The sequence below is a fragment of the Lissotriton vulgaris genome, chromosome 5, assembly GCF_964263255.1.
Source record: "Lissotriton vulgaris chromosome 5, aLisVul1.2, whole genome shotgun sequence".
NCBI lineage: Eukaryota > Metazoa > Chordata > Amphibia > Caudata > Salamandridae > Lissotriton > Lissotriton vulgaris.
The window spans coordinates 820,723,053-820,749,905 of NC_141693.1; the positions used below are offsets into that span (position 1 = coordinate 820,723,053).

Genomic DNA, 26,853 nt, shown 5'->3' on the forward strand with positions numbered 1-26,853 from the left:
TTTTGGAAATACGTGCAACCAGCAGAAGATTTTTGAGCCCCAACCTCAGCAAACATGACAGTGGTGCAGGTGCTTTGGAGGCAATTTTGATCCAATTGAGACCAAGAGAAGAGCTCTGTGTTCTGAAGAGGCACCATGTAAACTCTAATCACATAGTTACCGGGCTCCATTGGGATGACATTGGAGAAGTGTGGCTCACCGGTTAGAGAAGGCAGTCCCTGATGCAGAGGTCAGACCCGGGACCAGGGTTCAATCCCCGACGCGGCAGGGCCTTGAGCTCAAAATGTCCACGGAATCGATAATTCTCCCCTCTGTGCCTACTGGAATCGTGGGTTCACACTCTGCAACTCTGGGCAATAGCTTGCTTAATCTCCACTACGGCCCCACCACGATGGGATGCCTGGTCTTCACCTTGGGGATGCCCAGTAGGGGTAATCTCGCAGGGAAAGGCCAGGACGGGTTCCCAAAGCAAGCGCCTTGAAACCTTACGGTGAAGGGCGCTATATAAGAACGTATGATTTACGAATCTGATTTGCATTGGTGGCAGCAATACCATTTGTAGTGGAAAGGCTGATTTTTACCTACCTTTGTAATTGTAGAGTTGTAACTGGCCATGTGGGACATGGATAATGTATATGTTCACCTTTCTGTGAATAGAGGATCTGTGTATGGAGTTATGTGATACATGTGGCCATAGTACTGGAATCCATTTTGTATTTTCTACATCCAAATTGTATTTATGCAGTTGGGTTGGAGAGAACCTAGGCAGCAGATGTGAATTGCAGGGCTTTTGCAGACAGTCCAAAGATGATTTATAGGGGGTCAGAATTTTGGTTGTGGAGAAGAGAACACAGAGGACCACTTTAAAGCTATGGAATTTCTATTTGCCCTCTGGCTTATTATTCTTTGAAAGATTTGTAGTTATGGGGGAAGCCTCCCTTGCCCTTGAATTTCTCCTGTTTGCTGCTTTCCAGCCTGCCCCCTCCTCCAGTTCCTACTCGTACCTTTGAAGTTGAATGCAATAATCAGAAGGGGCAGAACTGCCCAGAACCAGTCTCAAAGCTGAAAGTTGGATTACACAACTACTGTCTGCAACTTTAATTTACGGATGTAGTGAGAAGCTTTCATCAAGTATGTCTAGATTCTCTACCAAAAACTGGGATCTTCAAACAATGGTGACAAGAAACTCTCTACGCTAGAAGGTTAGGGTAATTCCTGCCAAATTCCCTTTCCAGGTACGGAATTAGAAACCGAACATCTTTGACCTAGACTGCCAGGAGACACTTCATGAACCCTGCTACAGGGAAGACAGCTGACTTACTTCTCAGGATGGACATTGTAGGTGCCATTGCATTCGGGAGATAGTGCTCAGAAGATTCACAAAAAATATTGGTTTCATACAAGGAGAGGAACTGCACCTATATGTTGGGGTGACACCCAAGAGTCGCCAAAGACTCAGCACATTCATAGAATATGTACCTACGTGGACAGTGGGCACTCAGGAACTTGAATTTAGCTAAGTTCCCCCTGAGCACCAGAAAGCCTTAAGGCGCTAAAAGAGTCTGCAGTCCCTACAAAAGATATGCCTGCGTGCTGCAGGAGCACCACAATGAAGTAGAGGCCTGCATCATGATCTAAGTACTCACCAGGGGTGCACACCATGCTTGTTGGAGTGGTGGGTTTTGTATCTGGGCCAGAGGAAGATCACTAGGTTGCAAGATCCGCAGAGGTGCAAGCAGTGTGACTCCACCACAGTCTCCTCAAAATGGTAATAATGCTGACCCTGCTCATTTAAACACCTTGTTGATGCCCTAGATGCTGTTCGCACAACAGTTGCCTCGGCCGACACAAGGTCCTGGCTCACTGTGTCAATGCCCAAACCTTAAAAATTCATAAGCTTGTTCTTTGAGAACGAGGTTTTATTTAGCTGAACAACATGGGAGCTCCTGGAGCTCCAGCAAAATGTCTGACAAAAACTCTTAAGCATAGAAAGAGATATCTCCTCCATCAGTGATGGAAATGTACAAAACGGTTCAGTTCCCCTCCATGGCAAACAGTCCTATATTCATTATATATTTAACTACTCCTTCCTGGAACATTTGGTAACGTTTGTTAAACAGTGTATTCTTCCTCCTGTAGATATTACCTTGAGAAACACTTGCAAATGCCAGAAGGAGAAACCCATATCTCACTACCTGGTCTTTCTATGCCATCCTAAGTTGATCTATGCACATGATTAAAACCAAGATGGAGTTGATTTAGTTTTCACAGTTTTAGCCCAAGTCCTCACAACTTTGCTCTACAATAAAGGGGGGGTCCCAGTGGAAAAGCAACAATTAAATAAGCATCAACATCACCAGATTGCAAAATAAACAATATTTAATCAAATTGAAAATATCTACTCTCATTGAACATAGGATGCATCATGTTCAAACATAGCATTTTTCAACACAAGTTTATCTATAGGTGACCCTGAAGGGGAAGGGGGGAGTAGGTGCATCAAAGTGCAATTGTGAGGGTGAGTGATGGAGGAAGGGCAGTGAATAAGGTATACATCAAAATGCATAAAATGGCCTAACCAGTGTCAAAATCGGACATGGTGAATGCACAGAGCAACTTAAACTGCAGAGAGGGGTACGGCAGGGTTGCATTTTAGCTCCTTTTCTATTTATATTTTATGTTAACAACTTAGAGCAGGTCTTGACTGTTGCGGGTGTTGATGTTCCTAGAGTTGGTTGCCGTCCCATTCCTGCCTTATTATATGCGTACCACACAATTTAATGGCCCGGACTCCTAAAAGCCTAAATAAGCTTCTCCCCCTTTTTATTAATGTCAGTTCACACACCTGTAACCAGAGGATATTCTCCTCATGCACTCTTTACTCCTCTTGGCCATTTCTAAACCAGTCAAAGGTTTGTTAACAGTGGACACAAAGAATTTTGTCTATTGTCTGTACCTTGAAAGACATTGCCTTTGGGTCCTGCAGAAGTAAGTATATATAGGGCTGTATCCTGGATAAATATTTTTATTTGCCCTTTAAGTCCCAGTGCTAAAAACCACTGCACTCCAATTGGACAGCCATTGGACAATCAATCTATGCACTTTGACAGCCCATGGGCAGTAGGCCCATGGCCATGGGCATGGGCAGTAGGCCTAACAGTCAAGCTTACTCTGAAAAGAGGTAAGGTTAGAGAGTCACATGGCAAATAACTATTCATATAATCAGTTTTCAGCCACTGCTATATCTGCGGTGAAGACGAGGACTTTGATTACCGAGTGATCAACTCAAGCTATTAAAGTATGAATGACAATAAAATCTACAAGGTGTTACAATTTTGAGGCATTGGATACGACTCAAAATGCGTTTATAGCATAAAATGTATGTACTGAGGTTTTTAATTCGCTGGCTTGTGATTCATTTCCACTTTTCAGCACTAAGAATGGGTAACGTGGGATGCTGTCCTGTGGGCCTGGCCTGGTAGTTCGGGCTGGAATACGTCTATTGGAGTAGGACCAGGATCAAGGCTTATTTGCATATGGCTGGTTCCTGTATGAAGTGGCATTGTGGGAAAACAATTGATGAATTGTGATGTGGCCCAAGTAATTACCAGTGATTGCAATCAATTCCAAGTATTTTGCCATCACTTTTTTGTATTTCTCATTCAAGGCGAGATAGGTGCAGTAATTCATTTAATCTAATCATCTATTTGTGATGCTGGTATTCGTCTCTTGCACTCCTATGCCATTCATTCTGGGCCTTCTGTCAGCCCAGTGTCACCTTAGCCTACTGGTCAAAGTTTGTCAGGCCCACTCTCACTGACTCCTTCTGGTTACCCTAAAACTGCGAACTAAATGGAAACCTAACAACCCTTCGTTCTGTTGCCCACCATGAATCTCAGTGTGGACCCAGCCATTTGTAATTCAGTCTTGGCCCTGCTCCAAAAGTCCATCCCAAATTGCCAGGCCAGGATCTCCCTGAACTGGTATGCAAGCAAGCCAGTTCCCAGGAGGACCAACCATCCTTCTGAAGTCCTCGAAATGAGTAGTATGGAGTTGGGTTGCAATAATCCATTTAGGCCCCCTTCATTTGTTTGGAGTATGTTGAAGTATGTTTGTTTCGGACAGAAAACTCTTGGCCTGGTATGTATGAAGGTTGTATATATTTGCATGGTGTGAACCTAGCCAAAAGTTGTACAGGGTCAAAGAAACAATTGGCGCCTAATTGGAGACGTAGCTGTGTGCAGATAGCATAAGTGGACTGTTACTGCATAGTGATGTACTGTTTTTTTATGAGGTACATCTTTCAATCTTTTCTAAATTGATGCAGGGTTTGGGCTGTCCTGATGGAAATGGGGATATATTTCCACGTTCTGGGTTCTGTGGTGGAAAAGGGCTACTCGCTTTATTTTTTCAAATTACATTTTACACTTCTTTGCCTTCAGTAAATGTAAATGTAAATGTGTTGTATTTGTATAGCGCGAACAGTAACCCGTAAGCATCCCGGCGCTTGTACTCCTACCACAAGGGAACCCCTCCTGGCTTTTCCTTGTGAGGTGTCCACTCCTGGGCATCCCATGGTGAAACCAGGCATCCCTTGTGTATCGGGGGCCGTAGTGGAGACTAAGCAAGCTATTGCCCAGAGTTGCAGCGTGGGGCCCATGCTTAGATTCGGCACTGAGGCGAGAATATCCGGTCAGAGGAATTTTAGCCCGATCCCGCCGAGGCGGGAATCGAACCCTGGTCCCTGGCCAGCGCTCTGCATCAAGGTCTGCCGCTCTAACCATTGAGCCACACTTCTCCACTTCTTCAGTCTGATAGTGTCCTGGCTGTGGGTGTGCTGAAAGCCTTCAGAGTTGGTGAGCTTGTCTGCTGGATTGGTGTGAGTGCTAATCAGGATGGCTTTGCAAATGGTGTGGGAGTAGTCAAGATATGGGCCAGCAAGGGGAGCCAGCGGGATGGGGTCATATCTCTTTAGGTCTTGGATAGACATGTTGTGGCTTGTATGAGGCCGTAAAGAGGGTTGCAAGTATGGAGGTGAGAAGGACAGGATTTTGCCATCATTCCGCTGCAAGAGTACAAGGGCGCGCTCCGCAGTTCTGAAATCGGTTTCTGGGAGGAGGAGGTTCACTTTCTTTAGTAGTCACTTTTTTTAATAGAGAGAGATAACACCATGTCATTTTTAGGGCACGCCCCTCGTGCTGCACTGCGCAGCAGTTTTGCAGGGGTTTTCAAAATGAACCTGGAAATTCCACACACTTGTGCGTGTTCATTTCCTATGGTCCATTTGTCCTATGAGGGTGAGGTTGGTGTTCAGGGTGAATCCAAGTGACTTGGCATCGGGTGAAAGTTGGGATTTGAAGCAATCGAGGTTCATGTCATGGAACCAGGTTGGACAAGTTGTTTACTTGTTCTTTTTAGAAGTAGCAGATATTCTGTGTTGATGGGATTGAACATCAGGTAGAGGCTCAGTATCCAGATCTTGTTGAGGGGCAGGTATCTTTGGTAAAAGAAAGCCAATATGTATAATAGAAAAATAATAACCCTAATATTTCTCTTGGGAAATCTTTCATTTAAATTTTTAGCTAAAGCAATGTCATAGCATGGCGTAAACTGCACAGAATTTCATGACTGAAAACTTGTATAAAGCTTTGCTATTTAAGGCAAGTCTTTTATATAGTTGAAATGGAGTTTTGTAAGTAATGATGTGAAAATGTATACATGTTTGTAAAAAGTATGTTTCATGTACTTCTAGAACCTTCATCATCGATTCCCACTAAGAAGATACCTGTAGGTGGTGTTTCACTATTTCCAGGTATGCACAATAAATGTATTTTCTCATTTTACATTTTTTATTTTTTAAATTTAATTTGAGTAAGAGAAATCTTTGAATAGAATAAGCCAAAATAAAAGCTTAAACTTATATCACCATGTCTAAGCAGTGTGCAAAGGCGCTTTACAATATAGAATATGGAATATTTATTTTTTCAATGGTTAAATGATGTGCTTGTCCAAATAATAATTCTACATGTTGTATTTTGTGGCACATTTTGTTGAACCAAGCAAGGAAATAAGATTATTATAGTATATTGTCTTTCAGGCCATGCAAACAGTGCTCACACCTGAAGAAGCCGTGTATTGGGTCTTAAAAGCTATACATTTGCCTCTTTTGCAGGCCCTGTAAAATGTATTGCATTGGCAACATTCAGAATTGCTAACTGGGCCGCCAAAGACCTCTAAGATAAGAATTGGCAGTTGAATGACAATGCTAAAGAGGTTTAATATAACTAGTAGAATAATAGCTTCAACTATGACACATTTTTTAAATGTGAGGAGCCACGGAACACGTTCCAGGTACAAAGACATCTGGGTTTAAAAAACATTCTTAAAAGAGGAATAACACAAACCTTGACTTACCCATCCAAAGAAACATTTTGTACTTGGCGATTTTGATTTGCACAGCCTCAGAAACCATTAACCAGATACTCATGCATTGGCTTAAATTGTTAGTCACTTGAAAATCAAGAAAATGCATCACAGTTATAAAATAATGACTCCTGGAGGTATGTAAGTCTGACGCAGAAATACCACAGATATCCAAGATGCCCAGGAACACAAACCTAGGCTTTTTAAGACATGGATTTTTGATTTAAAAAAATGAGGCCAGACAATCTTACAGTACCCAGACACATGAGGATGGAGACTTGAGATATGGAGTAGTTGGTTCGAGTGGAAGTGAGATAGAGCCATGACGCATCTAAAAAGATAACTGTGAGTTTTTGGTGAGAGCAAAAAAATGCATGTTAGAAGGGATATGCAACTTGATCCATACTGATGTATGTAGGCCTAGAATCCAGTTCTTGATAATAATGATTATAAGAAGCAAAGGGGGAGCAGGCTACTAGAATCCTTCACAACTTAAACCATATGTGCTTCGAGGAGAGAAGAGCTCCGGTATGTACATGTGTATGCCCTGGAATATTGATGGGTCTGGAGACACTGTGTTGTTTTCATGTTTTAAATAATGCAAGCAGAGCTACAGGCAGCTGAGATGTGTCCGTGAATGAGGATTACACTGGAAAGCAAGCAGTTTAAGAATACAGAAGAGAAGTGGGAAGAAGGAGGTACAAATGAACTGGTAATACTGTCTATCCTACTATCGGTCGGTAAAGCATGAAAGGTAGGGTGATTTATATTTCCTTCAAACTTGGCTCAGGGTCATTGGGGTGATTTACAATAGCACCAGTGACATTACACAAGGTCAGATTAATTTGTTGGATATGAGGATATTAAGTTATTTGCCCAGAATCACCGGATGTTGAGCTGATGCCAGGACTCAAACCAGGTTCCCCAGTTCCAGAGGTGGCAGCTCTGGCCAGAACGCCAAAAAGCTCATATGTTATGTTGGAAGAAGTCTGTCGGAAATGTTATTTCCTTTTTCCTCTCAACCCAAGATCATCATCTGCTGCATCCGCTAGGGCTCCTCCCTCAGCCCCACCCTCTTCAACACCTACATGATGCTTCTGACAGACATCGCTGGCACTCAGAGACTTAACATCATCTCATACACTGACAACACGTAGCTCATCCTTTCCCTCCCAGAAAACACCAACACCACCAGAGCCAACTTCCAGAACACCCTGTCTGACGTCACCAGCTGAATGAAGGCTAACTGTCTGAAGTTCAATTTGAAGAAAATTGAAGTGCTCATCTTCAGAAACAACCCCTCCTCCTGAAACGACTCATGGTTGCCAGCCCCACTCCTGCTCCCTTCAACAACACATGCAACTTCGGAATCATCCTGGACAGCCAACTAACCATGATGAACCAAGTCAACGCTGTCAGCTAATCCTGCTCCTGCGCTCTCCGCATGCTCGGCAAGATCTTCCACTGGATCCCTATCTCCACCAGGAAAGCAGTCACTAAAGCCCTCCTCTCCATCCGCCTCGACTACGGCAACAAGCTCTACGCCGGAACCACCAAGCAACTACTCAGCGGCCTCCAGGCCATCAAGTACACTGCAGCAAGACTTGTCCTCTGCCTCCCAGGGAGAACCAGCACCGCCCCCACCTCCATGTCCTCCACTGGCTCCCCGTACAGGAGAGATGCCTCTTCAAGCTCCTGACTCACTCTTATAAAGCCCTCCACAACTCCAGGCGTGCCTACTTAACCACCCCCTGATGTTCTATCGACCCACTCTGCTCCACCTCTCTTGCCCTGGCCCACCCCCGCATTCGCCAGAACTGCTGTGGAGGTTGTTCCTTCTCCTGTCTCATCGCTAAATCCTGGAATGACCTACCCCTTCACCTATGCACCTGTCCCTCACTTGAAGAATTCAGAAAGAAGCACAAGACATGGTTCTTTGACCAAGGACGTTAGGATCTAGCACCTGGAGTCCCTCCGAGGTGACAAGCTGCGCTTTACAAGAACACTTTAATTGATTGATTGATTATTTCAGGGCGAGCCCAGTAACACAGTGGCTGGCCACACTGTGATGATGTGTTTATGAAAGCGACCCTGCATCTCCTTTGAAACAGGTGATCTTAATTTTTTTCATCTTAGATCTAACCCAACCCAACCAAAACAAAACAGAAGAACTTTCCAACCAAACAAAAACCAAATATAAGCCACAGTATGCATCTAGGATGGAGACTTAGGGGAAACATCTAAACATTTTCTTCAACTTAGACATGTGAATGCACTCAGAAAACTCTCAGCTCAAGTAAGGAATCTGTGGCGCAGCAAGGGAGGGGGGACGATCCGCCCCAAGCGGCACAGGTTTTGGGGAGGCGGCCTCAGCTCCCGCTCTCATCTGCGGCCGTTGCAAGGTGACCAACGCAGGAATCACCTGCACCCCCTTCTTACCTGCCACCATTGCGGGGCTTCAAACGCGGGAATTGCCTGCAATCCCCCCCACCGCTTTTACTTGCAGCGGCCACCTGATGACAAAAGCAGGGACTGCCACGGGTGGCAAAAGGCCTAGATACTCCACTGTAATAAATGCCAAAACACTAGAACGATTTGAGATGCCTTGTGTGGCAGAAATGCAAGGGCCTCTAGTGAAGGTGCCATTCGATTTATGGAGACTTAGAGGAACAGAATTAATGTCATTGGTAATTAATGGGGAATCTCACAGAGGGCAAACCTGTTTCTGCTGGAGGTTACTAAGTTAATGCAGCTTCTATTGGTGCATGTGCAGTGTGGATCCAAAGAAATAATTAAGAGATTTATAGAAATAAGGGATCACAGTTCCCAGTCTTAAGTGTGCAAAGTTTCAGTGAGATTCAGATTTCCTCATTACTATAAATGCCCTTGGGTGTATTTTCTAAGGTCGGTTTGAAACCCCCATCAGTCTCTATCTGTATTTGTTTAATTTTTAAAGCAGGGTCCAAGTAAGATCTGGAGGGAACGTAGTTTTACTTATTTTTTTTAATTCGGCCATAAATGAATTCATAGGTAGTGAAAAAACAGTTCTTATTTGCTGGTCGTAGGTTTCATTTTAATTCATACCTGCCACATGGAAAATGGAGAACTATTGTTATAGTTATTAATAAGTGTGCTGCTCATTCTGTTCCTTAAATTTAAACATCTATTTTATTCACTGTAGATAAAATTGCTAGTAACTACCTATCAGTGGTTTAACTGTATTTCCAATACCCATTCATATAAAGTCACTTGTTGCTGTCTGTACCATTTTCATAAGCTGTACATAGGGATTTGATTATTACTGCATTTATTTTACAGGTGGTGATCAAGTTTTCAATCCATCATCTGTTCTTAATGAAAAAGACAAGAGTAAACCTCTAACACCAAAATCTGAAACTGCTTCTAAAGTGCCCACAAGTTCTGGTCTTTTCGATGATGATGATGACTTCTTTGGTGGACTTAAAACAAAACCAACAACAGGTACTTTCTGGGTAAAATCAATTTTTTCTAAAGGTGTTAGCCCTCGTTACATACAACCCAATGTCTGTCTATATGTGTGCCAAATGTATTTTTATCTAATGGTAATACCTAGTCACAGATGCATTATAGAAAGTAATCCCTCTCCACCCTGTTGGGCTGGGTTGAGAGGAGCTGATTGGTGACTCAAGGGTGAAAAGGAGTCCCTAGTACCTGTAAGATTTTCATTTCCACTGTTCGCTGACAGTGCCTTGGTCAAGGGTTGATTTTCGACATAATCCAGCTAAAAATAGTCTGGAAAAGCTGTGATTCTTATGTTTGAAAATAGATCAGGTGGAGGCCTCTATGCAAAAAAGCAAGAGTCACTGAGTGATTGGATCTGTGTTCATCCCACACCTAAGAAAAGCACCCTGTATCCTTCTCCCATTCATCTATCAGATTACAGATTTCTTTGTGCATGACAGATTATTTTGTTGGCCTGCCAAATAGCTCAGGCTCCTACACCTATAGTTTGAACTCAAATAATTCTAGTGTTTGTCGACTGGTGACCACAATTTTTACTGTTAGTACATCTGTGTCTAGCTGTGTTCTGATCTCAACATTCTGAAGTTTACTCCCACCTAGTGGTAGTACAAGATAATCTGATATGCATGTTTACATTTTAAAAGGAGTTGTGGCTTTGGACCTCTTACTCCATATGACCTCCCCACAACTTACTTCATCTCCTTTTTTATACTATGATTTTTTTTAGCCGCATGTAGAAATGGTCTGCTCTTTGATGTCCTGGCAGAAGACATCTCTGTACTGGACTAATGCAGAAAATATTTACCTGAAATTTAGTGTGCCATTGCTCTAACATGCTGACGCTCACTTCCCAGAAAGGTCAGAACTCTGTATCAATCCAGGAATTTGAGGTATAGATTGTGTGTTAACACTAAATTAAAGCTGGTGTCTAATGATATAGCTTGTGGGGAGGGTGGGTTTATGTCTGAGTTTTATAAAAAAATGACTTTTTATGAACTTAGTGTAGGGGTTACGGGTGCGATAAAACCTTGCTACTCATAATTGTGAGACTGGTGGCTACAGGAGTTACAACACAAATCCGAAATGATTGGGCCTGTCAGAATGAGGACTTCAATCTACATGAAGCACAAAGTAGAAATGTGGTTGGGAGCTAAACTGTATCAGAACCGACATGAGCTGGCAAAGTAAATGTGAACCTCCCCTTTAAAGTACCCTTTCCAATTTAAAGAAATGACATAAGGTTCTCCTTTCACTTTTTAGAATATTAAATCTAGTAAATGTTAACATTCTTCCATCATTTCAATATTGTTTTTAAATGTTATCAATTTTCAGTCCCACTTCTATCTTTTTGAAACTACTTGCAGCTATTACATTATTTTTCTGGTAGTGCAAGTAAGCAATAGATCCATATAAATGGATGAGATGAAGCACAGGAAGATCAGATATTATGACTGGGCATCAGTGGGTCACACATAGCAGAAATTATACTCTCCAACAGACTGAACTATCAATCACATCTCACCATGCTGCTGTTCCGTGATGCTCCAGTTCAGTGCCAGAATCTGTTTAAATCAGTGACCTATTTTACTTTTACGAAAGAAACCTATGTGCGTATTTGGATTGATAATTGTAGGGTACTAAAATTAAGCTGTCCTGTTTAGAACAACTTGGCATGTATTCAGTCTATAATCATTAAAAATTGATTTTAACAGAATATAGGTGCACCACAATGAATGACAGTAGAAAGAAATTCAAGAACAGATTCCAGCGTATATTAAATTCTTCTCTTTACTCTCTTATTCTTCTAAAAACCATTTCTAATTTACAGCGTAAACAGTCAACGCATTTCGTCCAAAGCAATAGACTTCTTCAGGTCTGCAAAGGCAAAATGTACAAACATACATAAATACATAAACCCATGACATATATATACCAAAAACCCAACATAAACTGTGTGTTATCTTATTTTATGGCACATTTAAAACACATTGACACCAAAACTAGGACAAACAAATCCAACCAATATTGCACATTGATACTCCTAGAACGAAATGTAATTCAAAACAAGAACCCCTTTATTCCCATAAATGAAAGATAACAAACAATATAGACATATCAACAAACATTACATGTTAAAAACACAAAGCACACAGAAAATTCAGCAGTCTACATTTGTGGGTAACTAAGTACATCTCATATCATATTGTTTTGAATAATACCAAAATCCTATTTACTAACAATGGGTATACAACGTTTAGCACACATTTTTTACAACGCACTACCATTACAACGCAGGCATTACCACGCATACCATTACAACGCATTGCGCTGGGGGCGCTCTAGGATAGGGAATAAGTTTAATTTTATATCCAACACCTTCCCTAGTGTACACGGGGACTGGAGTTGGAATATAAAATTATACTTACCACTATCCAGCACCTCAAAGCGCTATGCGTTGTAACGGTATTCGTTGTAAATACCGCGTTGTAAAGGTATGCGTGGTAATAGTATGCGTGCTAACGTCATACATCCCTAACAATGTATCACTATTTGCATACAATTCATTCATCATCAACACTAATACCACAATGAAAATATAGCGGGACTGCTACCTACTTATCCTTATCCACACAAAACTACGCCTGATGTTGCTTTTCCGAATCATAATTGACTACATGAACTTTTGAACACATTCTGGTAGGTGTTATTTTACGGACTAATATTTCAAACTTATTAATATTTAACACTGACACAGACTGACTACTATTCAGTTTCTCTGTCCTTCTGATTTTGAGACACTGATGTTCCTTATCTCAGTCTGTCATGGCGTGGGCACCCAGGTTGTTCATGCCCCAATACATATCACATGTTTTGTTCTCAGTTGCATTTCTCTCCAGTCTCCTCTTCATGCAGTCGATGTTTTGATTGTGGTATTAGTGTCTTAAGGTGAACAAATTGTATTTAAATAGTGATAAATTGTTAGCAAATCGAATTGTGGTATTATTCAAACCAAGATGATATGAGGTGTGCTTTGTTGCCCACAAATGTAGAACCCAGAATTTTCCATGTGCTTTGTGTTTTTAACAGGTAATGTTTGATGCTATGTCTATATTGGTTACTAACTGTCATTTATGGGAAGAATTAAATATACTCTGGAATCTGTTCTTGAATTTCTTGCTACTGTTATTAATTGTGGTGCACCTATATTCTGTTAAAAGCCATTTTTACTGACTATAGACTCAAAATATCCCAATATGCCTGGATAACTGACAGCCCCAGATCAAGTACAAAAATGTACCCATTGTGCTGTTGCATCTTACACAGTCCGTAGACACCTCCCTCTGCATTTTTTGTAATCTTCATCGTTGTAGTAGACTCGACGTAGGAACTTGAGTTGAATCAGGCACAACCTGGACTTAATGGCCACCTCCCTTGGGTGCTTTAGGACTTCTTCCCAGTCTGTATTCACCACCTCCCCCATGTCCTTCACCCATCTTTCTCTCAGCTTCCCTAGTGTATCTGGCATGTTATTGTTTAGTATTCTACAGGTGCGGGAGATCGCTTTTGATTCTCGCTCATCCATGAGCAACCTGCAACTCAAGGGGAGCGTATTCTGGTATATCTTGCTCTTCCAACCCCTCTGCTCGCCAAGCGGGCAGCAGCGGTACATTCTTTAGGTATTGGTTTGGGTGCCTTTGGTTGTCTGTCTGGGAGGAAAAAAGAATCAGATCTCCATCCTCAAAAGGGTCAGCGACCTGGGAGGTCCCAAGTAGGTCCCAGACCCTGAAGCCCTTGATTTTTTCCAGTTCCTGCATCATTGTTCATTTCCAAACCGGCATTAAGGAGGTTTTTACCCAGCCTGTACATCCGGTTGCTTTCCTCCAGGCCTTCAGCTCCACCTGTGTTGCTGGCATCAACTGTCTAACACCCCTCCCCCATACATATAATGTAAATGTGACCGTGTAACAAACTGTACACATTCAAACCTGTATGTGGAGTGTGCCTGTGCCGCAAAAATCCAATCATGTATAGCCACCATGTATGCAGCCCATTAGTAAGCCCTCACATCTAGGAGAGCAATACCACCATGAAATGGATTGCGTTGAAGTGTCTTGAGTGCTATTCTGGGGTGCCCCCTGCTCCACAGTAGAATACTCAAGTCTCCCTCTAGTTTGGCAAAAGTAGCCTCTGCAATTGTATAATATGTGTTTGAGGCATGTGAGCTGTAGATCACATGCTGTGCATACTCCTGCCATCTAGTGTTGGGTCTGGATGTTTGCAAGCTGGTTTTCTTCGAAGAAGTCTTTCCAGTAACCAGGTAGGTGACTCCTCCTTTCGGTGATATTGTGCATGGGCATCGACTCCATTGTTAAATTGTTTTTTTCCGCCATTGGGATCGGACGTGTAATGCTGCCCTCCGCTTCGAAACCATTTGTTTGGGTTCCCCTCAGTGCGCAATCCACTCTACCTGCATCGGTATTGTTTCAAACGTGTATTCCACTTCTCTGCGTATCGTATCCGTCGAGGAAAACCTCTATTTCGATTGAAGATCTTGGAAAGGCTGTCCGTCAGTCCACTCCGCAATCGATGGAACAGACTCCATTTAAATTCTGCCCTCCGTGTCATGCCAAGTATTTGCGCACTGGCTTGCATGAAGTTTGCAACTTGTGCTGGTCCCCGGAGCAAAACGAAGAAGACTGCGAAGACGCAAATCAATCTGATCGAAGAAAACACTCCATGATCGTCGCGCTTGACGTGTCGAGATGCAGAGTCAAGACGTCGAATGCATGCCGGACATCTTCGGTGAAAGATCCAAGCAAGAATTCGACACACAAGGGGCCGAGGAATAACAAGAGAAACTTGTCTCCATCCCGAAATCGGACTACGAGTCGAAATAAGACTTGCCACAAGGTCAACGTACCGTGAATACACGAACGCTCCTTAACCCAAAATCCCAACTCAGCCGAAACAAAAGGCTTCTGTCCCACCCCCGCCTTCAGGCCACTGTCGGCACCGACAAGATGGTTCCGACGCCCACTCTTCGGCCCGGCACCGAAACAAGTCTCTAAGCCTTCTGGCTCAGCATACTAAGCAGATATGTTAGGGCACACTGGGACGAAATGGAGCATTTGCTACAACACCTCCCAGATGAACAAAAAGCAAAAGTCCAAGGTTTAGTCCATGAAGGGAAGCTCATATGCAGTTCCTGAATAAGATACGTTTAGATGCTGCAGACACCGCAGCTAGAGAGATCAAAACTAGTGTGTTATTAAGACGACATGCATCGTTGAGGATTTCTGGTTTCAAACCAGAAGTATAACAGTCTATTTTAAATACTCCTTTTAACAAGGAATACTTTGGGCCTGAAGTAGATAAAACATTAGAAAAAATGAAAAAAAACACAGAGGTAGCCAAGTCAATGGGAGCTCTGCAGTCTCCCTCTAATCGGGGCTCTTTTTGTTGCTCCTTCTACCGCGGGGGTCCAAGACCATGTCCTCAATCAATACTGCCGCCTCTTACAAAGGCAACAATCAATCATCCTCTGCAAGGGGTTTCGTTAAAGGAGGATATAGAGGCAACAACAACAATGGTTGAGGCAAGGGTTCTGCACCGTGTAATTTCCCCCTCCCCCAACAAGCAGTGACTTGCCTACACTTCCCCCGATCATCTAACACCTGTTGGGGGACTTCTTCTACAATTCCGCCCCATTTGGCAATCAATCACCACAGACAAATGGGTGTTAGGAATTATCCAACATGGTTATTTCCTGGAGTTTACCAACAATCCTCAAAATATACCACCATGTTCTCACAAAATATCGCCAGAACATTTACTTCTACTTCAGCAAGAAGTACCGTCACTCCTCTCCAAAGGAGACGTAGAACCTATGCTGTTACAACATCAAGGAACAGATGTGTACTCCCTGTACTTTCTTATTCCCAAAAAGGTCTGGTTCTTGAGACCTATTCTGGATCTCTGAGAAAACCTCTACATGCTGTCAGAGCATTTCCACATGGTAACACTTCAACAAGTTCTCCCGCTTCCACAGCAGGGCGATTCTATGTCTACTCTTGACTTAAAAGATGCATATTTCCATATTCCAATTCATCCCGCACATCGCAAATACCTCAGATTCATCATAGCGGGTCACCATTACCAATTCAAAGTGCTAGCGGTTGGAGTCACCACTGCTCCCCGGATATTTACCAAATGCTTGGCAGTAGTCACAGCACATCTGAGAAGTCAACACCTCAATGTCTTCCTATGCCTGGACGACTGGCTCATCAAAGCCAGTACTTACCAAATGTGTCTTCTACACACTTAAACCACTATTCACCTACTTCACCAACTAGGGTTTACATTGAATATGTTGAAGTCTCATTTACAGCCTTTCAATACGCAAACTTCTCTGGGAGCCACAATAGATGCTCACAAAGCTCTAGACTCTCCCAATGCAGCGAGGATTCACAGTATTCAGTCCCTTCTCACTCAATTTCAGCCCAATAAATCATTGCCAGCAATAGTCCTAATGCAACTGCTAGGCATGATGGCATTTTGCATTTCAGTTGTTCCCCATGCAAGATTTCACATGCGTCCCCTTCAATAATGCAAGTCAGTGGAACCAGTCGCAGGGTCAATTAGCCTATCTAGTGTTATATCGTATTCTACCTTTACGAAGTCGATTCTCCCCATCTGCTGGAAAACAATTTAACAATGGAGCTGATGCCCAGGAGCAATATCATCAAAAGGAGGAGTCCCCTACCTCATGACTGGAAAGACTTCTTCGAAGAAAAACAAAATGCAAACATCCTGACCCAACACTAGATGGGAGGAGCATGCAAATCATGTGAATCTATAGCTCTACATGCCAAGAAAAGATGCTTACTGGGTAAGTAAAATTTTCCATTCTGTAGGACATAGAAAAGCTTGGGAAGCATGATCATTTGGAAGGTAGCCGCCGTCTCCAACAGCATTAGTGGCAGCGAAAATGTTGGAGTATCCGTCCCTGTCAAGGAACGCCAGACAGGAAAAATGCCACTGATCTTTGAGATGCCACCAGTGGGGACGAATGGTCGATGAAAAGCCCCCCTATTCCCTTCAGTGTAAGCTCTCACAGAGTACTATGACATAGCTCTGAGAGAAAACACTCCGGGGAAAAGGGAAATGGATAATATAATAAATAATGCTGCTGGGACCCGTGTCTTCTTGAACTGATCTTTAGTTGAGCGTGTAGGTATCTCCTCAGAAGCCACACCACCCAACTGGAAGTTACTGTAGTAAGACAGAAGAGAGAACGTGAGGTCAAGTATGACCGAAAACATACACGATAACTGCAATGTGTGTGCCTACCCAGAATACTTACTTACGAACAAACAAGCAATAGGAACATCATTTGTACATAAGCAGCACCACAGCGTCCAAAGGAGTACCCAGAGTGTAGCATGTGCTTCTTCCTCACCCAACCAAGGGAAATCATCAAAGTAACTGTAGCAGCAATGTTACGCTCCCTACACACCACGTTTATATCTCTATATGTGAGAAAGTCTTGAGAACCTGAACCATCAAAGTTCCGGCCTGGAAATATGTTTGGGTATCGGTTCAGAGCACCCCCGCTATGTAGAGGCAAGGAGCAAGCCAACCTGCTCACTACATATGCAGCACAGCTATTGCATCCGTCATACGCTGTTGTGAAGCGCAGCGTGAAGAAACAACACCTTGTGCTCTGTTAGATAGCACTCCAAGTAAACAACAACGGTCCTTGACAAGAGAGGATAAACATTAGAATAATTATAGGCTACAATCTGCGCTATAATGAACATGAAGTCCAGCCGGACTTCGCAATTTATTTGATAATGAAATAAGTCAAAAATAACCGAACAACAGTAAGGCAGTGGGACACAGTCCTGTATCCACATAGCTAGACAAATAATACACAGTACAAATAACTAGGAATTTTCAGGCATTTGAAAGGTGAAGGAGCAAAAAAGGAAATTTTTCAATCTGTTTGCTTCACATATGTAGAAAAACATGATTTTGGCACAAAGTTGTGAACTGGTGTTTACACTACATAAATTGTCGACTGCGTTTCGATCCAGTTACAATTATGGATCATCATCAGGACATTCAATGCTTTGCCTGAATTGAAAGCCTGTATTTACAGGGAGAAACAATGGGACACATAAAATGATGATTAGCAAGCTGCGTTACTCATAGAACAAAAGCAATCAGGTGACCATACCATGCTTAAGGTGGTACCTGCCATTCGTGTAAAAAAGGTGTCAGGCAACCAGTGCCAGGCGAACACGGCGCAAAAGCAGTCAGGTGACCATACCATGCTTAAGGTGGTACCTGCCGTTCGTGTAAAAAAGGTGTCAGGCAACCAGTGCCAGGCGAACACAGCGCATGTGCAAGGGTTTATTACGTGCATAGGAACTCGTGGGACACATAACAACCAACCGTGTGTGGACGTTTCAACCAAGTGTCAGTCATATTTGACTTGTACAAGTGTCGGGTTACACTACTAGAACCTGGAGCGGTGACATATTTACCTCCGGGGCGGTATAGGTGGTTAACCGGGTCGTGTGGGGAACCATGGATGGTCGGGCTGCCGGATATTGGAGCCTAGGAGGGTTAAGCCCAGAGTTAATTAAGGCCAATAACACGGACAAAATTAGATGTCTAATTGCGGGGGCTTACCTCTGGGTGAGTGGTGGATTCCCTGGATGGGTGATTAGTGATTGGGGATGTTTAAAACCAGGGGCAATACCTACGGGAGTGAAGCCGGAATTAATTCAAGCCACAATTGCACGGATACTGAGACAATGATCTCTGAGGGATGGGGCTTACCTCAAGGTGAGTTGTAAGTTCCCGAACTACGCGAAGGGCTGTGGGGTTATGTGTCCTTTTTCATCTGGGATTTCCATCTGGAGACGATATATTGATGATATTTTTTTAATTTGGAACAATGATGTTGACAGTTTGAATCAATTTATCCATTGGCTGAACAACAACTGCTGTGGACTTACATTCACTAGCACAGCTGACACTCAATCCATTCCCTTCCTGGACCTAAACATATATCATCTTGATGGCTCTCTACATACAAGATTATATCGGAAACCCACAGAGAGGAACACGCTGTTATCTTATAACAGCAATCACCCAAGAGCCAGGGTGGGTGCCATATGTCTTATATGTCTAGAGTAGGGCTGTGATTATCATCCCAGGTTCAGTTACATACAGGAGTATATGGTCTACATACAGGAAGTCCTTTTCCTCCTCTGAGTCTTCACCAGAAACCTGAATTCCCAGATATTGAGACAGGCACGAACAATGCATACCATGGGCTCAATAGAGAGGGCAAATAATAGGGGGGACATGGGGCATCCCTGCCGGGTTCCTCTGTCAATCAGGAACATCAGGGAGAAGGTGCCATTCACCCTTATCGCCGCTTTAGGGGCCTGTTACATTTAAACTATCCACTTTCTATAGTTTGGGCCAAAACCAAACTTCTCCACTGTCTGGCGTAGGAACGGCTAGTGTATTGCATCAAACGCTTCTTCGGGGACTACATGAGGTTCTTCCCTGCCATGCACCTCTGACAAGTCTAAGCTTGGGCGTAGTTCCGCTACGCGGAACTCCACAAAGTGCCAAAAAATCTCTGCCTCACTACGAAAGCTCCATGAGCAGCAGAGTGCATTAGATAAATGCCAGTTCGCACTGTGCAATCATCGGGAATGTCACCATGCAGAATGCAAGCGGGCACTGCTTCCTTTCTGCCACTTAAGTAGATTTTTACTCGAGCGGCAGCTTTTCTCAATGCGAACAGACGGTTTCCCAACGTGAGCGGTAGCGAGCATACGCGACCATTCGCAATGAGAAATCTGACCACCCAGGTTGAGAAAGCTCGCCAGAAGGTTGATTTTCCACGCTCATGCTCGCCCACTTGATGATGACGATTGCAAACAAGGAGAAATCTCGCCTGGAGGGGGATTTTCCTCGCTCGCCAACTGTTAGAATTGGGGGTCTCTAGTTGGCACAGGTAGGTACTTGTGACAAATAGGGACCCTCTCCTCTAGTCAGAGTAAGGGGATTACACTACTAAAATAACCCCTGCTCACCACCATGGTAGCTTGGCACGAGCAGCAAGGCTTTATTTCAGAGGCATTGTAAGTTAAGCATTTGTGACCACATACATTAACTCAGTGACAACACTACAAATAGACACCGCACAAGGTTTTATATCAAAAATAGGTATATTTTTTATAGAGTTACCACAAGACCAATAAACGACAAAAAGAATCCACAGTACTATTAGATTTCAAGAGTTCTTGTAAAAAGGCTTAAATCAAGGTTCTGTGCAAGTCGGTAGCCTGGTCCGGCTACAGCGTTGTTGAATACGAAGGGTGGGAGGCGGATGCTCTGGGTTCTGCCGGAGAGGAAGGATGTGGTCCAGTCAAGAGCCTTATCTTGGATTCCGGCTTCTAGGAGGCGTGTCTTTAGAGTGCGATGGCAGACCGTGTCGAAGGCGGCTGACAGGTCCAGGAGGATGAGGGCTGATGTTTCGCCGTTGTCTAGTTGGCGCCTGATGTCGTCTGTGGCGGCGATGAGGGATGTCTCGCTGCTGTGGTTTCGTCTGAATCCGGACTGGGACGGGTCCAAGATGTTGTTGTCTTCGAGGTGGCGGGCCAGTTGCATGTTGACGATTTTCTCGATGACCTTTGCCGGGAACAGGAGCAGGGAGATGGGCCGGAAGTTCTTGAGGTCCTTGGGGTCCACTTTGGGCTTCTTGAGGAGGGTGTTGATTTTGGCGTGCTTCCAGCTTTCCGGGAATGTCGTCGTTTTGAAGAGATGTTGATGACCTTCCGTAGTTGGGGTGCGATGGCTGCGTCTGCTTTGTTGAATATGTGGTGTGGGCATGGGTCAGACGGAGATCCTGAGTGGATGGAGTTCATGACCTTGCGTGTCTCATCATCGTTGACGTTGGACCAGGAGTTCAGGCGGTTGGCGCTGATGGTGTTCACAGGGAAGGTGGAGTCTGGCGTACTCTGGGCAGTCGTGGTGTTGAAGCTGTCGTGGATGTCAGCGATCTTGCGGTGGAAGAAGATGGCTCGTGAGTCACACAGTTCTTGTGAGGGTGGGATGTCGTTGGCGCTGGGGTTGGAGAGTTCCTTTACGAGGGCTGAAGAGCTCTTTGCTGTCGCAAAAGGCTGGTGAAGTCAACTGGTCCTGGGACTTCGGTCAGGTGCAAGCTCTCTTCCAAGCCCTTGGAGATCTTTGCACAAGTTGAAAGAAAAGTCCACAAAGTTCTTTCTCCTCTCTTTGGCAGTCAGGTAACCTCTGCAGGCCCCAAGCAGCACTTCAGCTTGGGAATAGTCTCTTCTCAGTTTCTTCAGGTTCCTTCTCCTCAGCAGAGGTTTCGTCTTGTAAGTCCAGAAGTGATCTAATTTCATGGGATCGGGGTCCCAATACTTATACCCCAAAATCCTTTGTTCTCTGAGGGGAGAGGGGCCTGTGCCCAGTTCAAGCCAGTTCTGAAGCACTCTGTTTATCAGACTTCTCCTTTCCTTTCACAGAGCAGGGCAGGCACATCAGAAGCCCCACAGGAGGTGGAGCCAGCATTATGGAAGGCAAGTACAGTCCTGGAGCACTTTGTTGACAGTCTTCCTTCTCTTCTTCCAGTGTGCAGGGCAGAGATATCAGACACATCACAGGAGGTGGAGCCAGCACTGTGGGGAGCGGGCACAGTCCTACTCAGGTCCCAGGTGCAACTCCTCCCTCCCATCTAGATGAAGATCTCTCTATTCACCACTGGGCTGACTCATTCTGAGTCCTGGAATCCCCCAGCCCTGTCACTCAAACTCCAGACAAGGGATACACAACCTCGCAGAGGCAAGCTTAAATGGTTAGGCACGCAAATACCTACTTTCTAAAAGTGGTATTTGCAAACACAGAATATTAAAATAAACTTCACTAAATGATGTATTTTATTATTCTGAGTCCAGGCAAAGTAAACTCTAATTTCTACCATGTTCTCTGTGTCTGCTAGGATTATAAACATGTAACAATCCAGCAGCCCATTCTGGCCTATGGAGAACAGGTAGCCTTGCAATAGTGAAAAACGAAAATGGCTGTAATTTACTATTAGAACATGCCACTCACATCAGGTCTTGTCCTACCTTATACTTACAAGGCACCCTGCCCTTGGGCCTACCATAGGGGTGACTAATATGAAGAAAAGGGAAGCTTTAGAGACTGGCAAGTGGGTGCACTTGCCCAGTCAGCCTGACAGTACCAGACTGCACGCAGGCTCTGCAATGGCAGACCTTAGACACGTTTTACAAGGCCGCTTCTAAGGGTGGCACAATCATTGCTGCAAGCCAACTAGCAGCATTTGGAATTACACACCCTGGGCACACTCAGTGCACTCTACTAGGGTCTGACAAGTAAACTAAACATCCAATCATGGAACCACTAATCAATACATCAATTTACAATAGGGAGAGCATATGCACTTTAGCACTGATCAGCAGTGGTAAAGTGCCCAGAGTCATAAAATAGCCAACAACAGGGCAGAAAAAATATAGGAAGGGGGCAAAAAGTTCTGGGATGACCCTGCAAAAAGTGCCAAGTCCAACACCAACGTTTTTTTTTTTGTTTAAATTTTATTATTTATTTTTCAAACAAAAACAAAAAAGACATATGATGATACAGAAATAAAGCAGACAGAGTTGTGCATTATAGTCATAACAATTCAATGTCTTATCATTCCATTGTTAACACCTTGGCTGCTAGAGATATTTTCCTCCTGTGCTGATAATTCATGGATCCCATTGTTCATGACGAGCTCAGCTCGTCATGAGCACAGCTCAACCGTGCCTCATGACGAGCTGAGCTCGTCATGAGCATCGAAGGGGTTAAAATCAATACAAACAAACAAAAAGAAAAACATAACTTACATTACAATATTGGAGCATATTTGATATACAGTAGAATATAGTACACAATGTCCCTCACATAGTAGCACTTTCAAGTCAGCGACTTTGAGTGAACAGAATCCATAAAGAAGTAAAGGTGTACTCATATATCGGTACCTGGGTATCTAATTGAGCGGGACTTGCAGACCCCTGTGCCACCACATATTTCACCCAATCCCATCCAGTGTTTCATCTAAAGAATGATTCTGCAGGTAGTCTTTAAGTGGTTGCCATATATCCTGAGGTTGGGAGGAAAAAAGTAGCAGCGTAGCGTAAGTATCACTTGTTGGGTTGCAATAAATAAGGTCCCAGACCCAGTCTTTGATAGTTGGTGTTTGGGCTCTACCCCAATGTAGGGATACTTGATTTTTAGCCAGGAGGAGAACAAATGCTGAAAATCTTCTGATACTTCTCTTAAGGGGTTTGACATAACCTACTCATGCGATCATTGGGAGGGTCTTAGCGTGAATTCAATCATGAGTGATAAATGGTGAAAAATAGCCTCCTGATAATCCCGGATGGGTGTGCAATTCCAAGCGAGGTGTGCGAAGTCTGCGTCGGGCATTGCGCATCTGATACATGTATTCGGAACTGTGGGGTTGCTTCTGGCCATCAACTTAGGAGTAATATATGCTCTATGGAAATATTTAAAATTTGTCCATTTATGCCTATAATTGTTAGATACAAATCAGGTTTGAGCACAGCAATAGGACCATATTTCATCTGACAGCATTTCACCAAAATCCAGTTCCCAAGCGTTCCTAGATTTAAGTCCCACTAATGGTCGCATAGATTGTGATACACGATAAAGGCGTGAGATGAGGTGTGTGCTATATATATATTTATATTTAATATGTATAAGGCGTGGCGAATCATCCCCAAGGGGATCTCTCGGCGCCTGGGAGACTGATAACAGGATGGACAATGCTGTATCAAAACAGCCACGTTTTGAGAAGTTTCTTAAATTATGCCAGGTTGGGGCATGCTCGCAGATCCTCTGGTAGCCTATTCCAGTGGGCGGGGGCTAGGTGAGAAAATGAGGGCCCTCCCATCTTGGCTTTTCTGATTCTGCAGGTGCGAGCAATCTTTGACTACTAGATATCTGGAGGCGCCCTGGGGTGTACCATTCCAGCTTTTTGATTAAACATGTCGGTCCATGTCCTTGCAGAGATTTAAATACCAGACATAGGAGTTTAAAAATGGATCTTTTCCTGATAGGAAGCCAGTGTAGTTGACGCAGTAGAGGTAATGATGGGGTTTGTACGGGCTTGTAGAGGGCAAGGCACGCTGCCGTATTCTGTACAACTTGCAGCCTTGATAACAGATGTTCTCTAATCCCTACCAGTAGAAAGTTCCCATAGTCTAATCTACTGACCAGAAGCGCCCGAATGAGAACTTTCCTGGTATAAAGTGGAATCCATGGGAAGACCTTTCTCAGCATGTGCATCAACCCGAAGCACTTGCCCGAGGTGATTTTTACATGCTCCTCCATGGAAAGCTTGTCATCAATTACCACTCCCGGGTTCTTTGCACATTTTTGGGGAATGGGGGCTTCCCCCAATTCCTCTGGCCACCACTCCGTGGGCCATAACTCCTCAGCTTTCCCAAATAAAAAGATCTCAGTTTTACAAGAGTTGAATTGTAAAAAATCTTGCTCATCCAGGTTGCTGTTTTTAGCATACAGCTCTTGAATTTTTCTCTAGTCAGAGCGGCGTCCCTTTCTATGGGAACTATCACCCACCTGGGGATATATGTTGTTAGCACGCATACTTTTACCACGCATACCATTAGCACGCAATTTTTACAACGCAGGATCCCTTACAACGCATACCTTTACAACGCATGACATTACATCACAGATACTACTACAACGCATACCATTACAACGTAAGTATAGGTAAGTATATAATTTTTTTAAATAATGTAATTAATTATTTTTTAAATAATTTAATTATTTAAATTTAATTTTATTAAAGAATTTGTTAATATATATGTAAAAAATACCCCTGTACCCCAAAACCCAAACCCAGCCCTGAACCCTAAAAATACCCCTGTACCCCAAAACCCAAACCCAAACCCAGCCCTGAACCCTAAAAATACCCCTGTACCCCAAAACCCAAACCTAACCCTGAACCCTAAAAATACCCCTGTACCCCAAAACCCAAACCTAGCCCTGAACCCTAAAAATACCCCTGTACCCCAAAACCTAGCCCTGAACCCTAAAAATACCCCTGTACCCCATAACCCAAACCTAGCCCTGAACCCTAAAAATACCCCTGTACCCCATAACCCAAACCTAGCCCTGAACCCTAAAAATACCCCTGTACCCCAAAACCTAGCCCTGAACCCTAAAAATACCCCTGTACCCCATAACCCAAACCTAGCCCCGAACCCTAAAAATACCCCTGTACCCCAAAACTCAAACCTAGCCCTGAACCCTAAAAATACCCCTGTACCCCATAACCCAATACCCCTAATAAATCAATTGAAAAAAAGATAAACTTACCTATACTTACGTTGTAATGGTATGCGTTGTAATAGTAGCGGCGTTGTAGTGTAATGCGTTGTAAATACATGCGTTGTAAATACCCTTGAGTTGTAATGGTTTCGTAGAAACAGTACTTCGTGGTAAAAGATGTAACGGTTGTATACCCCCACCTGGGTGTCGTCTGCATAGGAGATCTTCTGGAACCCACACGATCTAATGATTGGAGCCAGAGAGGAGACATAACTATTAAACAGGGTGAGCCTTAGGATGCAACCCTGTGGTACCCCCTTGTCCACCATTGTAGTTTGAGACACAAGCGTGTCCAATTGTACACATTGTGTTATGTCTGTCAAGAAACTATGCATCCAGTTTAAAGCTGAGCCTCTGACACCAATCTCTCGCAGCTTGCCCAAAAGGATACTATGAGAGATTGTGTCAAAGGCTGCTGACAGATCCAAAAGGACTAGAATAGCGGGGAGTCCCTCATCCAACAACATCCTTACTGAGTCTGTTACCTCTGTCAGCGCACTGTCAGTGCATATTCTGTACTGTGATCAGCACAGAAGCCCGACTGTGACGGATCAAGCAGATTATATTGTTCTAGATAACCAGACAGTTTTTGATTAATCAGGGTTTCAATGGTTTTAGAACAACATGGAAAGAGAGAAATTGGCCTATAGTTTTGTAGGTCTGCAGGGTCTGCTAGTGCTTTCTTGAGCAGTGGCTTTATGTAGGCCTTTTTCAATTTGAAAGGAAACACAGCTGTGTCTAGGGATAAGTTACAGCCTTCCATAATTGGGTTTTGATGAGGCCAGTGCCAGGTCTGAAATGATGTGGGGAGGTGCCACATCTAACGGCGAGCCTGATTTAGTGTGTAGCAACAAGGCCCGAACTTGCTCGGCGGTGTTGACTGAGAGGGTCTCTAAACTGGAGGAGAGAGGATCTTCAGAGGGAGGTGTTGAGACCTGGAAAGCCTCTTCCACTTCAAATGTGTTATAAAAGTTATCGATTTTCTGTTTAAAATATGTGGCAAGATCGTCGCCTAGTCTTCGCGTTGGTGGAAGGGTGGAGAGATTGGTGAACTCTTTACGAATCCTGAAGAGCTCTTTAGAGGAGTTACTAGCTTCCGCAATTCTCCTACCGAGATGCGCTCTCCTGGCTCTATTGCAGTTCCCTAGATAGGTTCTGTGTGCTCATTTTGAAGCCAATTTGCCTTCCTCCCTCTTTGATTTCCTCCATTTCCGCTCTGTGATTCTGCTGTTGGCTTTTTCTGCCTTCAGGCTTTCTGAGTACCAAGGTGCTGGGGCAGCCCTGTCCCTCACTGTAACTATCTTGACAGGCACAATAGTGTCTATCAGTAGATTCAATGACGAGTGTAAGAGGGGGAAAGTCAGCTGGTTCTACTATAGCATCAGGCAGAATACTCTTTAGGGCGCCATGTACTCTATGTAATAAAAATCTGTC

At 43.7% G+C, this 26,853-nt stretch overlaps 1 protein-coding gene across 3 annotated transcripts in view; it reads left to right on the plus strand.

The window, feature by feature from the left end:
- Positions 1–26,853, plus strand: part of LOC147711647 (WASH complex subunit 2-like) — a 735,247-nt gene that overhangs the window by 148,062 nt on the left and 560,332 nt on the right. For all 3 annotated transcript variants that reach the window (XM_086922303.1, XM_086922305.1, XM_086922304.1), the window contains exons 13-14: positions 5,753–5,812; positions 9,742–9,903. In XM_086922303.1, coding sequence (XP_086778429.1) covers positions 5,753–5,812; positions 9,742–9,903 — 222 coding nt within the window. The remainder of the gene's footprint in view (positions 1–5,752; positions 5,813–9,741; positions 9,904–26,853) is intronic.